The sequence below is a fragment of the Notothenia coriiceps genome, unplaced genomic scaffold, assembly GCF_000735185.1.
Source record: "Notothenia coriiceps isolate Sejong01 unplaced genomic scaffold, NC01 NC01_scaffold00031603, whole genome shotgun sequence".
In the NCBI taxonomy this organism is placed as follows: domain Eukaryota; kingdom Metazoa; phylum Chordata; class Actinopteri; order Perciformes; family Nototheniidae; genus Notothenia; species Notothenia coriiceps.
Genome location: NW_011364304.1, coordinates 626,857 through 639,441, shown reverse-complemented (window position 1 = coordinate 639,441; position 12,585 = coordinate 626,857). Strand labels below are relative to the sequence as shown.

Below are 12,585 nucleotides of genomic sequence, written 5' to 3'. Positions count from 1 at the left end.
GGGTCCGAATACTGTGGAAAAAAAAAATCCAGATGCGCCGGATGGAGATGACGGCCAGTCACACTCAGACCGCCCCCTGCAGCAGGTAGGGGGGGAGAGAGGGTGAGGGGGTGGGGGGAGGCCTCTTCCCTCTGCCCAAGCCTGGAACTGACGACGCCCGACTCTTCCTCCTCCTCCTCCTCCATCTCTCCTCTTCATTCAGTTTTGTCAAGTAGATGCCAAGAAGTAGCTCAGTGCTTGTTTTGTTTTTTTTGTGTTCTTTTGAAAGGTTGCATGATTTCACACGTCTTTTTATGTGTTGCCCTCCAGAGCTGGACTCTGTAGTAGACTGGTAGTCAAAGAGTTTCAGGTAGGTTTGTGTGTTTGTGTTTGATCCTGTCCCCAGGCCCTTGACTCTCTCGTTAGAAGCAGTGGTTCTTCGTGGTCAGTCCTCACAAAGACTACTCGTACTCAAGGAACTGTTTATGGTAGAATAAGAGATACCTGAGAGAGGGGGGAAAGAGTACGATGTGTTACAGAGTTCATACTGTATAACACTTCTTAGTACTGTTATCGTCTTGTTTCTGGACTCACCCTTCACTATCGAGTACATCCTTAATGCTGGCCTTGGTGATTATGGCGTCATCACATTTGAACCACTGGTCTTTGTGCTGGCGGATGAAGCTGGTGTAGTGGCCACTCTCTAATGTGCCTTGGTGGTTGACCACCGCAAACAAGGAATACCTAGAAAAAACAAACAAAGAAAATGTAAATATGTGTTTGTTTTGTTGTTTGAGTCACTTCAGCACAAATATCTCATAAAGCCCCTTTATCCCCCCCCCCCCATACATGGGTGCCTTCATTTGTCTTGAACGTTATGCTGCTGCTCTTTCAGGTCTTTCCTGTGTATTTAAAACGCCTCATCAATCATCTCCTTGAATACCGACTTTGTGTCTCCGCTACAAGCAACCTGTCAATGGTATTAAGATATTCAATTCCCCGTAAATGTCCTTGAAAATGAAAGCTATTGTAACTGTCATGGATGAAGAAAATTAAGCAGCGTTTAATAGGTTCCAAGTTAATTTAATTTGGGGAAGTCACAGCCGGATGCTTCAAGTCATTAGCATGTGCTGCTGTGCTGGAAGAGACATTTCTACTATAATGTGTGTAGTACTGCTCTGAGGCCGCAGAGTGTTAATATATCAGTTTGCTGTAGTACATGTGTTCAAAGGTACTCACTTATTGTCGTTGTTTAATACATCAACCGTCAGTTGATACTGCCCGTTCATCCTGCTCTCTTTACTGTCGGAGGCAGAAAAACAAAGGCAAGACATTAGCATTTGTTAAAGCTGCATGCACTGGTAAACATGTTACAATGGCACGGAAATCCACTAGGGGGCAGAATTCTTCTATCTTTGAAAGCCGATATATTCCCTGCCAGCGCCTCTAATGATCTTTCTGTCTCTGAACAGAGCTGAATGGATGCTTCTGCCAGGGGTGGGGCAATACTGCAACTGCATGCTTTAATGACATCAATATACATTTATTGGAAGCATTTAATAATGATATTTTTCCCAATATGCAAATATTTTCAATTATTGTGAGTCTGTATAGTGTATCATAGAGTATGCACTACAAACATTAACATACAGATCTAAACAGAAGACCTTGATGTGGACTGGCGGGACCAGATTCACCATCAGGGGGAAATCTATGGGCCCTAGGTGGGGGGGGCTTACCTGGATGCCATGAAGGGCGTCATGTCCAACTCTAGGGGGAAGGAAACGTATGTAGTGATCTTCCTCCGCAGTTTGGCAGAGTGCTCAAACCGCTGTAGATGGCCAGAGAGGATGAGAGAATAGAGGAGAGAGGGGGAAGGGGCAGGAACATGGCAAGAGAGAGAGAGAGAGAGAGTGGGGGGAGGGGAGAGGACACATTATTTAGAAATAACAGACATAATCACAACATACAAAATACAACGCAGCTCATGGAAAGTGAAATGACATGTTGTGTGCCTCACGTTTGCGCATTCACACCAATATAATGACAGGATTGAGCTCAAGACAATTTCCTTGGAAGCCTGGTCCCATGAATATCATAAATACGTTATAGACCTCCCCCCCAATACTGGTATGATAAATAAAACATGGACAGTGGAGGGCTGGACAAGTCATTGAAGTCATTGGTATCCTGGGACAATGCGTGAAAGGGATGGAGGTAATGCACCAACAACTGAATCAGATTATCAACACACCTACGCACAAGCAACATCACACACATCTTATGCATCGGATGTAAGGCTGCACCCTAGAAATATCAAAACCGTCAAGAAATAATTGCATCTGCATTTGGATGATTGTTTTTGGAGTGTCTTTGGACTAACAACAAAATAAGATGTGTGAACGATAAAAGCTCCTCCCGTACCCTAAAATAATTAAATTGTCAGACAGATAATGTAACAGGAGATAATTGGCAGCACGTTGTCACCGGCAGACTCACTTTGAGATGGAAACACGCTACGATGGGGAGCTTTTTCATCGTCAGCTGTTTGGTGGACTCCTGGTAACTATGGCAACCGCCGCACTTGATTTTGGCACTGCTTCCTAGATGCTCGGGCCGCGTAAACCTGCAGAGGGAGGGTCGGAGCGAGAAGAAGGAAAAAAAAACAAGAGGAGAGGGTGTTAAAGAGAAGACAAAATGTGGGCAAACGAGAGACAGGAAGTGAAAACTTTCAGAAGATTAATTAGGTTCTATATTATTTAGTTAATTTACATAAACCCTTTTGATCTCGCCTTTGCACCCCGCTAAACCAAGTCCTACAGATCTGAAGTTGATCTGAAGCTGTACGAGGGCTTGTCTGCATTGAGAGTGTTTGTGCAGCCAGTCAGACCAACCCAGAGCCATGGTGGTAATGCCAACGCCTCCATCACCACGGCAACAACACCAACCAGTTCTGTACCTTTAAGAGACATGCTGCAGCAACTAGGGGTGTGTAAGGTGCTGCAGTAAAAAAAAAAAAAAAAAGTCAGAAGGAAAGGAGGCGAGAGAAAGAGGGGGGGAGGAGACGAATGCGAGAGGTAGAGTGAGGGCATGGGGGGGAAAGCATTATATGGGGAGGGAGGGAAATAAGATAAGGAGAGGAGGAAAAGAAATTGCAAGAATGAAGAGGCAGTCGAGGAGATATGAGAGGTCACATCTGCTCTGCAAACCTGGTGAGTGTGGAGAAGATGAGATCCAGGGATAACAGGTTTGTCGTGGCTGAGCAGACACAATACGTGACCTCTCATACAAGCGAGGGGATGATGAGATTTGTTTTTAAGTGGAGACGATTGAAACCCATCAATCTGGAGAGGTGGCAGAAGGATACAGGAAAATACGCCTATTGAAAGAAAAGTAGTTCCTTTCCTTTTCCAAATGTCATGACATCATTTATTTTGAAACTAACAACGTTTTAATAGCATCATGTTATTGTGTTTTTTGGCAAGAAGCGCTTATGATTTGGCGCTAAGTGTATTCTACGACCCAGGAGACGGGGATTTTAGTTCAGTTTAGATAGATGAAAAAAAAGGAAACCACACTGGCAAAAGATAAAAGGACAAACTGTCAGGTGTCAGCTGATCCGTACCTGCGCAGGCAGTCTGTGAGGGTGGTGGCCCCTGACAGGTGGCTCTCTCCATTCACTGTGCCGCCATCGCCTCCAGGGCTGAGGGGCCAGAAAGGTGTGGAAGAGCCAGGAAGGTCCAGGCTGATGTCCCAGAATGGATCTATCGTCGTGGAAACCCCGCTAAGAGGAAAAAAAGAAAAGAGGGATTGATTATGAGTTTGAATAAATAGTGTGCGGTTGTGTGTCATCTATTACAGGTCATGATGAAAGGATGATGACACAGATGGCAATGCTCAAGCTTAGATTCACACAGCCTCTGTAGACACTGATCATGTTTTGGTTTAAAGCCTGCTTGAACAGCGAACAATGAATGGGTGCATGATGTGAATAATATTCCCCACTCAGAGAATATTAGCTTGGGATTTGTATTTTTACAACCCAATACCGTTGAGTGATGGTCTGCAGCCGGGGCAAAATGGAGGCTTCAGTGAAGAATGCATGCATTACACACAAATATGCGCACAGGCTGCCGCAAATGACTGCTGTTGATTAGAGGGTGATGTTACACCAAGTGGTGCCAGTAGGTGGCTTCTAAGGCAAGTGTGCATTGCATTAATGATGCACGAGAGCAACCCTGCAGCAATATGGAACCATTATGGTACCATTTCTGTTGCCAAAATAAAGCTTTGGGGGATGCATTTCCTTAATCTATAGTCTACAGAAGATGTATCTAACCATTACAGGGGGGTTCAGTTTATGGCAGAGTGATGCTGGAGACAGCGTCAGAAGACTCTCTTCACAGGTAACAATGCACTTTGCTGGGCTTGCCCGCTAGCCTGGACGAGGTGCTTTGCAGTTCAGTGCGGCGCGCTACTGTTAATGTGACAGGACAGCTCTAGAGGCAACGCTTCAGTTGTGCTGATGTCTAGACAACCCCCCCCCACAGCATCTCTGCAGGGACTGGGCCTTTAAACATTAGCAGTGGAGAGGACACAACCAGTGGATGACCCACTCTGAGAGGACAGGTGGTGTCCACATCGATCAGCCAAGCGGAGAGAGGAGACTACGCAATCGCAGGACAGATAGATGATGGATGTGTGTATAGAAAAGTGCTTGAGTGCTCCCTCAAGATGAATGGAGAGAAAGGCTTTTCAAATGGGACTTCATTTGGAGACAGAACTTCTTTATCATTTTTTAAATTGAAAAACAAACAACAAACTTACTGGCACACTTGACAGGTAACATCTGATTGCAGGCCCCCAGTGAAGATTTGGTCAATGATGCAGTTGCAGTGGTTTGGATTGTTGGCCTTCTTCCCATTGTCATCTCCTGTGAAGAGAAGAAAGTATAAATAGAGGAACAGATAACACCTACGACCTGTTTAGCACCTCTAAAGCGCTCTGTCTGCCGCTCTCTCTCACTTTACGTGTCCCCTGCAGCGGAGCCTCTGAGCCACTTCACAACTCCCTGTGTCGTAGCTAATGGAAGCCTCACTGCAGGGTCTGTGGGTGAGTCAGCCTGTCATTGCACTGCAGCAGGTCCTATTCACATTCCTCACACTGCTTGCTTCCTTTCCCTTTGGTATACAAGATTGCCTGTCTCCTTCAGTATGCTTCCAGTGAAGTCAGGCAGTATGCTCCGTTGGTCGATCTAAAGTGCAACTACACATGGCGGATCGGAGGCAGTAGGTGGCCCACACACTCAATATCACCGACACTGATCTTTGGAAAAGCTGCAATCCTGGCTGATGTATAATAATTATAATAATAATAATAATAATAATAATAATAATAATACTCAAGAAAGCACCTGAAAACAAATCTAGGGTAAACCTTTGAATCTCGCTGAATTTCAAAAAGGGAACCCATTGGTGTTTATTTTTTATTTTAAGACATTGATTGGTTATACGGCTTACTGATGGTGTCCCCTTTGCAGTGCCGGTGTAGAACATCCAGAGCTGCGATGAGGAACTCGTGGGCGTCTTGTTGCTCGTATCCTGCAAGGTGACGTGCATGAGTCCACACCAGGTGCAGCAGCCGGAAGGGAATGTGGGGTGAACGGTGGCCCGAGTAGAACTGAGAGAGCGGGCAAAAAGAGAGATGGGGGTGAAGAGGAGAGGGTGGTTAGCCTAGTTTTCCAGGTGTTCTTAGGTCCGACATATTTGATCACCTCTGTGACAGGCTCATTGCCACAAGGCTCACTGGTCATCTATAATTCATTGCTGAACCGTAGCAAACGTTCCGTCAGTAAGAGATGATCTTCTGTCTCTCTCAGCTGCTGCTGCTGCTGCTGCTTTCTACAGGACATCTTCAGAAACATGAATTCATTCCAACACACATCACCCAACGACAAAAGCTGTAATGCCAGCTCGCGACGAGAGGCGAGTGTGATGCGCATATATGTATATACAGTATCTTTATGAACCATGTCTGTGTTTCTCTCTTCTGTTGCTGCTGTAACACCTGCATTTCCCTACATGGATCAATAAAGGTCCGTCTTATCATAAAACACAGTACACAAAGACATGGTTGAACAACGTGATCGCATGGAGCAAGGTTCAACACGGCAATGAAGTTCCAACCAGAGCTCATTAATGCCGGAGAGGGCTCTCATGTCTCAATGCGGTGATGGTGCAAACATTTCTGCTTTATTCGACACAGCTCTCTCTGAAATATGTTTGAGCTGCTCAGGGAAAACAAGCTGCACTGACATCTATTTTGAATCTCACAAACGCTTCTTCTTCTTTCCAGCCGTTTGAAAGTGGTTTGACAAAGTCTACGAAACTGTGCGGGGGGGAGGAGAGGGGCTGATCAAAGCGGGCCGCGTCTCTTACCTTCAAATATATAAAGCTGTGTGTGTGTGTGTGTGTGTGTGTGTGTGTGTGTGTGTGTGTGTGTGTGTGTGTGTGTGTGTGTGTATAAGTGTGTGTGTGTGTGTGTGTGTCTGCAGAGTCAGAAGACAGCATCTGATGACGACATCGGGCTGGTTAGAAAAAGGAATGAAGTTGCGGGATGGAAGTCTGCTAGGAGGAAGACTTGAGTGATAATATGTGTGGGACAGAGAGTGTTTGAATGGATCAGTGTTTCTTGTATGGGTGACCCCGAGTGTTCCGTCTCACACGCAGCTGGAATCCTCAATCACCGTCTGCCTCTGCGCGATAGAGGTGAGCGATTACCTCCTTCATGTGTTATATATTGTATGTGTGTGTTGTGTTGATTGGTCGATTGGCGATGACTAAACTCATTATAGCACCATTTGCCATCTGTAGGCCCATATATACTGGGAAGTGAGAGGGTGTAAGAAAAAAAAAGCGAGGCCGTGTGGGAGCAGAGCAGGCAGATATTACATAACGTCCAGGGCCGATGAGTTTGTTAGATGTAAAACAGTAAAACTTTTGTATTAAAGAGATAGGCTTAAGAGGCTATAAACAGCAGTGCGACATACAGTCATTTGCATGTACGGTACTAACCAGGTTAGATACAAGTATAATTCTGCTTATTCATTTGCATGAGGCCCTGTTCATTCCTCTCAGGGAGGATTCTTCTCTCCTCTCCCTGCCTCTCTCTTTGGACTCGACAGAAGAGCTCAACAGTGACTCAGCCTGCTGCAATGCGTTACACTGCGAGAGACGGCATCACATGGTTTGAAAAAAAGACCTCAAATTGTACCTCAGTTTGGACCAAAGTCATACTTTTCTATGTTGGGATCGAGCAAATCTATGTGAACAAGTTCAAACACTAACTGTGGATCATACCTCTTGAAAGAGCTGCGACATCTCACACACCAGACAGGAGTTTGATTGCATCTCGCACTTGTGTCTGTCGGAGAGAAAGAAGTCTCGCAGCAGCGGCGTGTGTGTGAGAGCCTGAACAATGCAGTTCATGAAACACGTGTTGCCCAGGTTTATTAACCCTCGTAAACCTGCAGGACAAGAAGAGACAAAGACAAGTGTAAGCACAACATGGCATTGAAGGTTAAACATGACTGTGCTTCTTCTGATTCCTAATGCTGCGAAACGAAGGAACTTGAATCCCAAATAATGACCTGATCCCTGATTTGACCAAGTGTTATCTGTGGCCAGTTTTATTAGGAAGCAAAACTGAATTAGTAGCCATAAGAACCACATACCGTAATTTTCGGACTATAAGGCGCACCTGAATATAAGCCGCAGCAGCTAAATTGAATGATGTGTACATATATAAGCCGCACTGGACTATAAGCCGCAGGTGTTTTAATGTTTAATTACCATATGTAAGGGTTCGTGCACAGAGGGGATTGTCGGGAAAGAGATGGCTGTTTGAGGAAGCTCCCATTTATTAACATTTCAACAAACAAGTTGCATATTTGCATAACGTATTCAAATGTTACCATTTAGTGCAATAGTAGCTACAGAACATGTACTGTGCTGTGTAAACTGTACTGTATCACATAGCGTTTCAGACACACAAACTTTTCAACTTTCAAACTTAAACGGTGCGCTCCCAGCGCACGTACCGGCAGTGATCTACAGCAGTGGTTTTCAACCAGTGGTACGGGGACAAACTGTCTCGCTCTCGTAATGTCTGCCTGTCTTGCTCTCGTTCTGTCTCTCGTACCACTCTCGGTTCCACTTTTACTTTTGCGCGCTACCTGTCTCACTCTTTTCTGGCCTCCAGCTTTTCCTGCTGGAACCCGCCGCTTAAAGGTGGGGGTCAGCGGACCGGCCATAGAGCCCATAGAGCCCATAGAGTTAAAGGTGGTGGACTGTAACCTGTAAAATCCATAGATTTAGGAGGTCCCCTAGTGGCCGTTAGCTGTACAAATCCATAGATTAGCCGCACCGTTATATAAGCCGCAGCGTCGAAAAATGGGAAAAAAGGCGCGGCTTATAGTCCTAAAATTACGGTATATGTATTGAAATTTTCATTTATTTTTTGGAGTAATAGCCATTTTGCTTTGACTTTTGGACCAAATCTATTTTGGTTTTGTTATAGATCAGAAAAAGAAGCATCTCACAGCGTCACCGTGGATTTGCGGAAATTAAAATGGGCATCTTTAATACTTTTAAACTATTTACTTCTTCCGGATATCATTAAATTAATTATTTTTAGAATTAACTGGCAACTTAAATGGACAATGTAAATATTTGTTAAGGGCCTGTATTGAACCATAAATATAGCACCCACATCTGAATATTTATTACACATGAAAGTGTAAATATTAAAATATGTTTGCGAATGTTTGTTTTCTTATCAAGGTGTTGGGTCAGGTCTGCCAGTAAAACAGTGTGTATCCTGGAGCTGACTCCAGAGCTGTTAATGGATTCATTTAGAGTGAGAAACGAAAAGCTACCATTTTCCAGTGATGGCCAATAGAACAGGTGAGACACAGCCAGGTTTTGGGTTTAATCCAATTGAGCGTGGTTTGGTTCTGGAAGAGAGCGCTCTGCGAGAGGTTTATTGCCTCAGACTGGTCCTGGAGTGCACACACACACACACACAGTCTACTGCACAATCAGGGCTACCAACCAAGCTCTTTGGAGATATAAGGGGTTGAAGGATGGCAGGGTAGAGGGAAAGAACCAAAAGCTCATGTACTTTATCAGAGACAGAATTGGCACGAAGAAAACAAAGCAACAGATCACTGAGGAAAGAAAACATGTTCTGTTGGATCCTGGGTATCACACTTTAATGCAAGAGTGACCCCAAGTACACTTGCTCCATAGGCACATGAAGATAACACCCAGCTCTAAGGGATCCCACAAACTGTCTAGAGAGTGCAGTCTAGTGCTTACCTATGGTACAGTTTGTAGTGATTTTCCTCCGCTTTGGATTGTGTCGTAACAATTCTAGCTCCCTCTTGGTCGGCTCCCATGTTGTGTATTTCTCCCCTATGCCTGTGGATACAGAGAAACAGCAATAAGACGGCACGATATAAACTTGTTAGAAAAGATGATATCGGAGAGAAAGCAAAATGCTCTACCTTGCAATTTCCAGGCTTTCCTCTGTTCCTCTCTGGCAATCTGCTCCATGTCTTTGTCGTATATGTAGTCTTGACACACAAAACAATATATTCCACCGTATAATAAGTCTATCGCTGGAAGAAGGGAAGAGGGAGAGAGAGGGGACGAAAGAGAGATTGCACCATAATTACAAATAGATTTTTCCAGCACAGTAACACACATTGAGTTTTATTTTATTGTTCAACCTCGCTGGTGCAGCCAGCCTCAAGACAAGCGTTTCTCCGCACTGCATTGCTTGCACTGGGCAATTAACAGATATGAGGGGAGTAGTGATGGAATAGGTGTATTTGTCTCCCACCCCCACCTGGGCGTTCAACTAACACCATCCTTTTCCATTCTCAAACTCCACGGCGACAATACCTCAGCTCTGTTGCCGTGACAACCTATTTTTAGCTTAACTGGACATTTTTCTGTTTTTGGTGCCACCCACACTGACAAAGTGAGCCAACACATCATGTAGAAAACCGGACTGGTGTTTGTTATATCATTGTCCCAGGGACATGTTTTGTGTGTTTAAGCAAACATGCAAAGAAATAAGTCATGCAGTAAAACTAAAAATGTATTTGAAAAACATAACCATCTTTCCATCTCGTCTTTCTTATCTCTTGTAAAACACGGCATCATTGGGTAATGATTAGTTGACAAAACTCTGACATGGCCACAAGAGGAAGAAGTCGATTGAGTACTGAGCAAGATACAGGCAGGAATTCATAAATCGTACTCATTTGAGTGAAGAATCCAAAGACTGGTAGGTGGAAGAAAAGGAGAAGAAGAAGTGTTTCCCACGCACAGACTGAGTGGGCCGCCCAGGTTATTTTGATACTGCATAAGTATATTTGGCAACCCATTTTAGTACCGGTAGTTTTAATCAATAGTACAATCTCCCCATGGCCTCCCCATAGGGAGGCTGTGGCTCAGTGGATGGTAGTGCTGCTCAATTAATCGTATTTTAATCGCAATTACGATTTTGGCTTGCAACGATTATGAAAACATAAAAAGATTATTTATTTAAAATTATTATTTTTTTGTATTGGTTTTTCAGTTGAATTATACCTAAAGTTCAGGGTAATCAAACATACTCTTCAAAACATTTTAAATAGATAATCGTTTTTAATAGTCGGGATATCAATTATTGACCCAAATAATCGAGATTATGATTTAAATCGAGCAGCCCTAGTGGATAGTGTCCTGGACTTCGAATCAGGGGGAACCAAGTTCGAGCCCCACTGCAGTCAGCATGTCGTTGTGTCCCTGGGCAAGACACTTCACCCCAAATTGCTCCTGTTGGGATTGTCCACAGTACTGAATGTATGTAAGTCGCTTTGGATAAGAGCGTCTAACAAATGACATGTAATGTAATGTCTGTTCCTCCCCAACCTGTTCCTTCTGCTATCTCCCGGGATCACTGACAAACACACAGGCATTAATCCAGAGTTAAAGAAAGGTGGGAATCATGGACACCTCTGCACATTCTAATTAACTCATAAGTTAAAAAGATGTGAAAAGGATTCCTGAGAGGGCAGCTTGCCATCTAGCAGACAGGGAGTTTGGTTAATTTGATTAGAGGTGGAGAGGAACAGAGCGCCACTGTCAGAGAGGCTCCGGTGGAAAGCTCAGGTAATTAAGTGTGTGTGTGTGTGTGTGTGTGTGCGTGCGTGCGTGCGTCCAAACTGTTGCAATGCATTAAATCAATTAAGGCCATTCAGACAGCTACCACGAACGCCTACCGTCTCCCTTGTTGCCATTTTTAGACGCCCTCACTGGTGTAATATTAAAATCTTGCTCGCTAGTATCATTATCGTATTTTGCATAATTAGCATGTAAGGTTGAAAATAGGCTTTCTGGTAGCTGTGGATTAGCCGCGTCTACTCCTCCCTTACTGCTGTATGAAAGGGAGAGTAGGAACTTCAACCCATGACATTTGACTGGCTACGGCGCTCCCCACCAGAATGGTAATGTGCTGCAGTTAAAGTGAGGTTCAGCTCCCTGTCTGTCTGAGGAGGAGGAAGTCTCTCAAAGTAATGCTGTAATCCTTTGCTGGTAATAGCTGATGCTGCAGTGGGCCACAGGAGTGCATGTGAATATGAGGAATGAGGTAATGAGACTGAGCCTTGGACGTAGGGAGGGTCAGTATAATGTTTTCGACCATCCTTTTAGGTCTATTGTGAGCCATTTGTTCAGATTAAAAAATAACTATGATCAAAATTGTATTTTAATTCATACTACACAGCAATTCAGATTTGTTATAGATATAAAACACTTTAAAAAGGAGAGAGAGAGAGAGAGAGAGAGAGAGAGAGAGAGAGTGAGTGAGTGAGTGGTGTGTGTGTATGACTGGTAAAATATGCTGAAGACCGGCAAATCTAAATCTCTCCGGTCAAAGTGTCCGGTCAAAATAATTTCCCCTTAGCGCAATACCGCATCAGTTGCGCCACTTATGTGACAGACAAGAAGAGTATGTGACAGATAAGAGTAGTCAATTCTAATGTCTAACACGTAATGTGGAGAAAGAGATGTCCTGTATGGGTTGATTGTGCGTTGATCTGTTGGTAATGCCTAGGGGTTCCGGTGTGCATGTAAACAAATGCATAGCGCTATACTTTGTGGCCTCACCCGGTTGCATAGCGACGCTTATTGTTTAGGTGTCTTTTAATAAGCAGGTAGTCATATCATTAGCTAGAACTAGCTGGATCTGATCGATATGGACATAAACGCGAGTGAAGTCTAATCTGACGGGAGAGAGAGATCAGCTGCTGCTGACGAGTCGACACGCAGCTCTGCATGATCACCTGCAGCGGTGAGCGAAACAAAACACGCTCTTCAGGTTAGAATATCACACGTAGCTATTTTAATTACCTCTCAAACTACCGTAACTAGTTATAGATATGTTTAGTTTCACTGTCGGGTCACTCATTACCAGTGTTGGGCAAGTTACTTTTAAAAAGTAACTAGTAATAGTTATAGTTACTGCTCTCAAAAAATTAACTAGTTACTTTATTAG

The 12,585-nt window shown here is 44.1% G+C and overlaps 1 protein-coding gene across 2 annotated transcripts in view; it reads right to left on the bottom strand.

The window, feature by feature from the left end:
- Positions 1-371: 371 nt before the first annotated feature.
- The window catches only part of usp22 (ubiquitin specific peptidase 22), a 25,000-nt gene continuing 12,786 nt past the window's right edge, over positions 372-12,585 (bottom strand). For both annotated transcript variants that reach the window (XM_010788147.1, XM_010788148.1), the window contains 11 exons: positions 9,545-9,658; positions 9,357-9,458; positions 7,338-7,504; positions 5,499-5,658; positions 4,807-4,912; positions 3,605-3,763; positions 2,479-2,605; positions 1,719-1,810; positions 1,219-1,281; positions 574-723; positions 372-483 (listed from right to left, as the gene is read on the bottom strand). In XM_010788147.1, the coding sequence (XP_010786449.1) occupies positions 441-483; positions 574-723; positions 1,219-1,281; positions 1,719-1,810; positions 2,479-2,605; positions 3,605-3,763; positions 4,807-4,912; positions 5,499-5,658; positions 7,338-7,504; positions 9,357-9,458; positions 9,545-9,658 (1,283 nt within the window). In that variant the 3' untranslated portion in view covers positions 372-440. The remainder of the gene's footprint in view (positions 484-573; positions 724-1,218; positions 1,282-1,718; positions 1,811-2,478; positions 2,606-3,604; positions 3,764-4,806; positions 4,913-5,498; positions 5,659-7,337; positions 7,505-9,356; positions 9,459-9,544; positions 9,659-12,585) is intronic.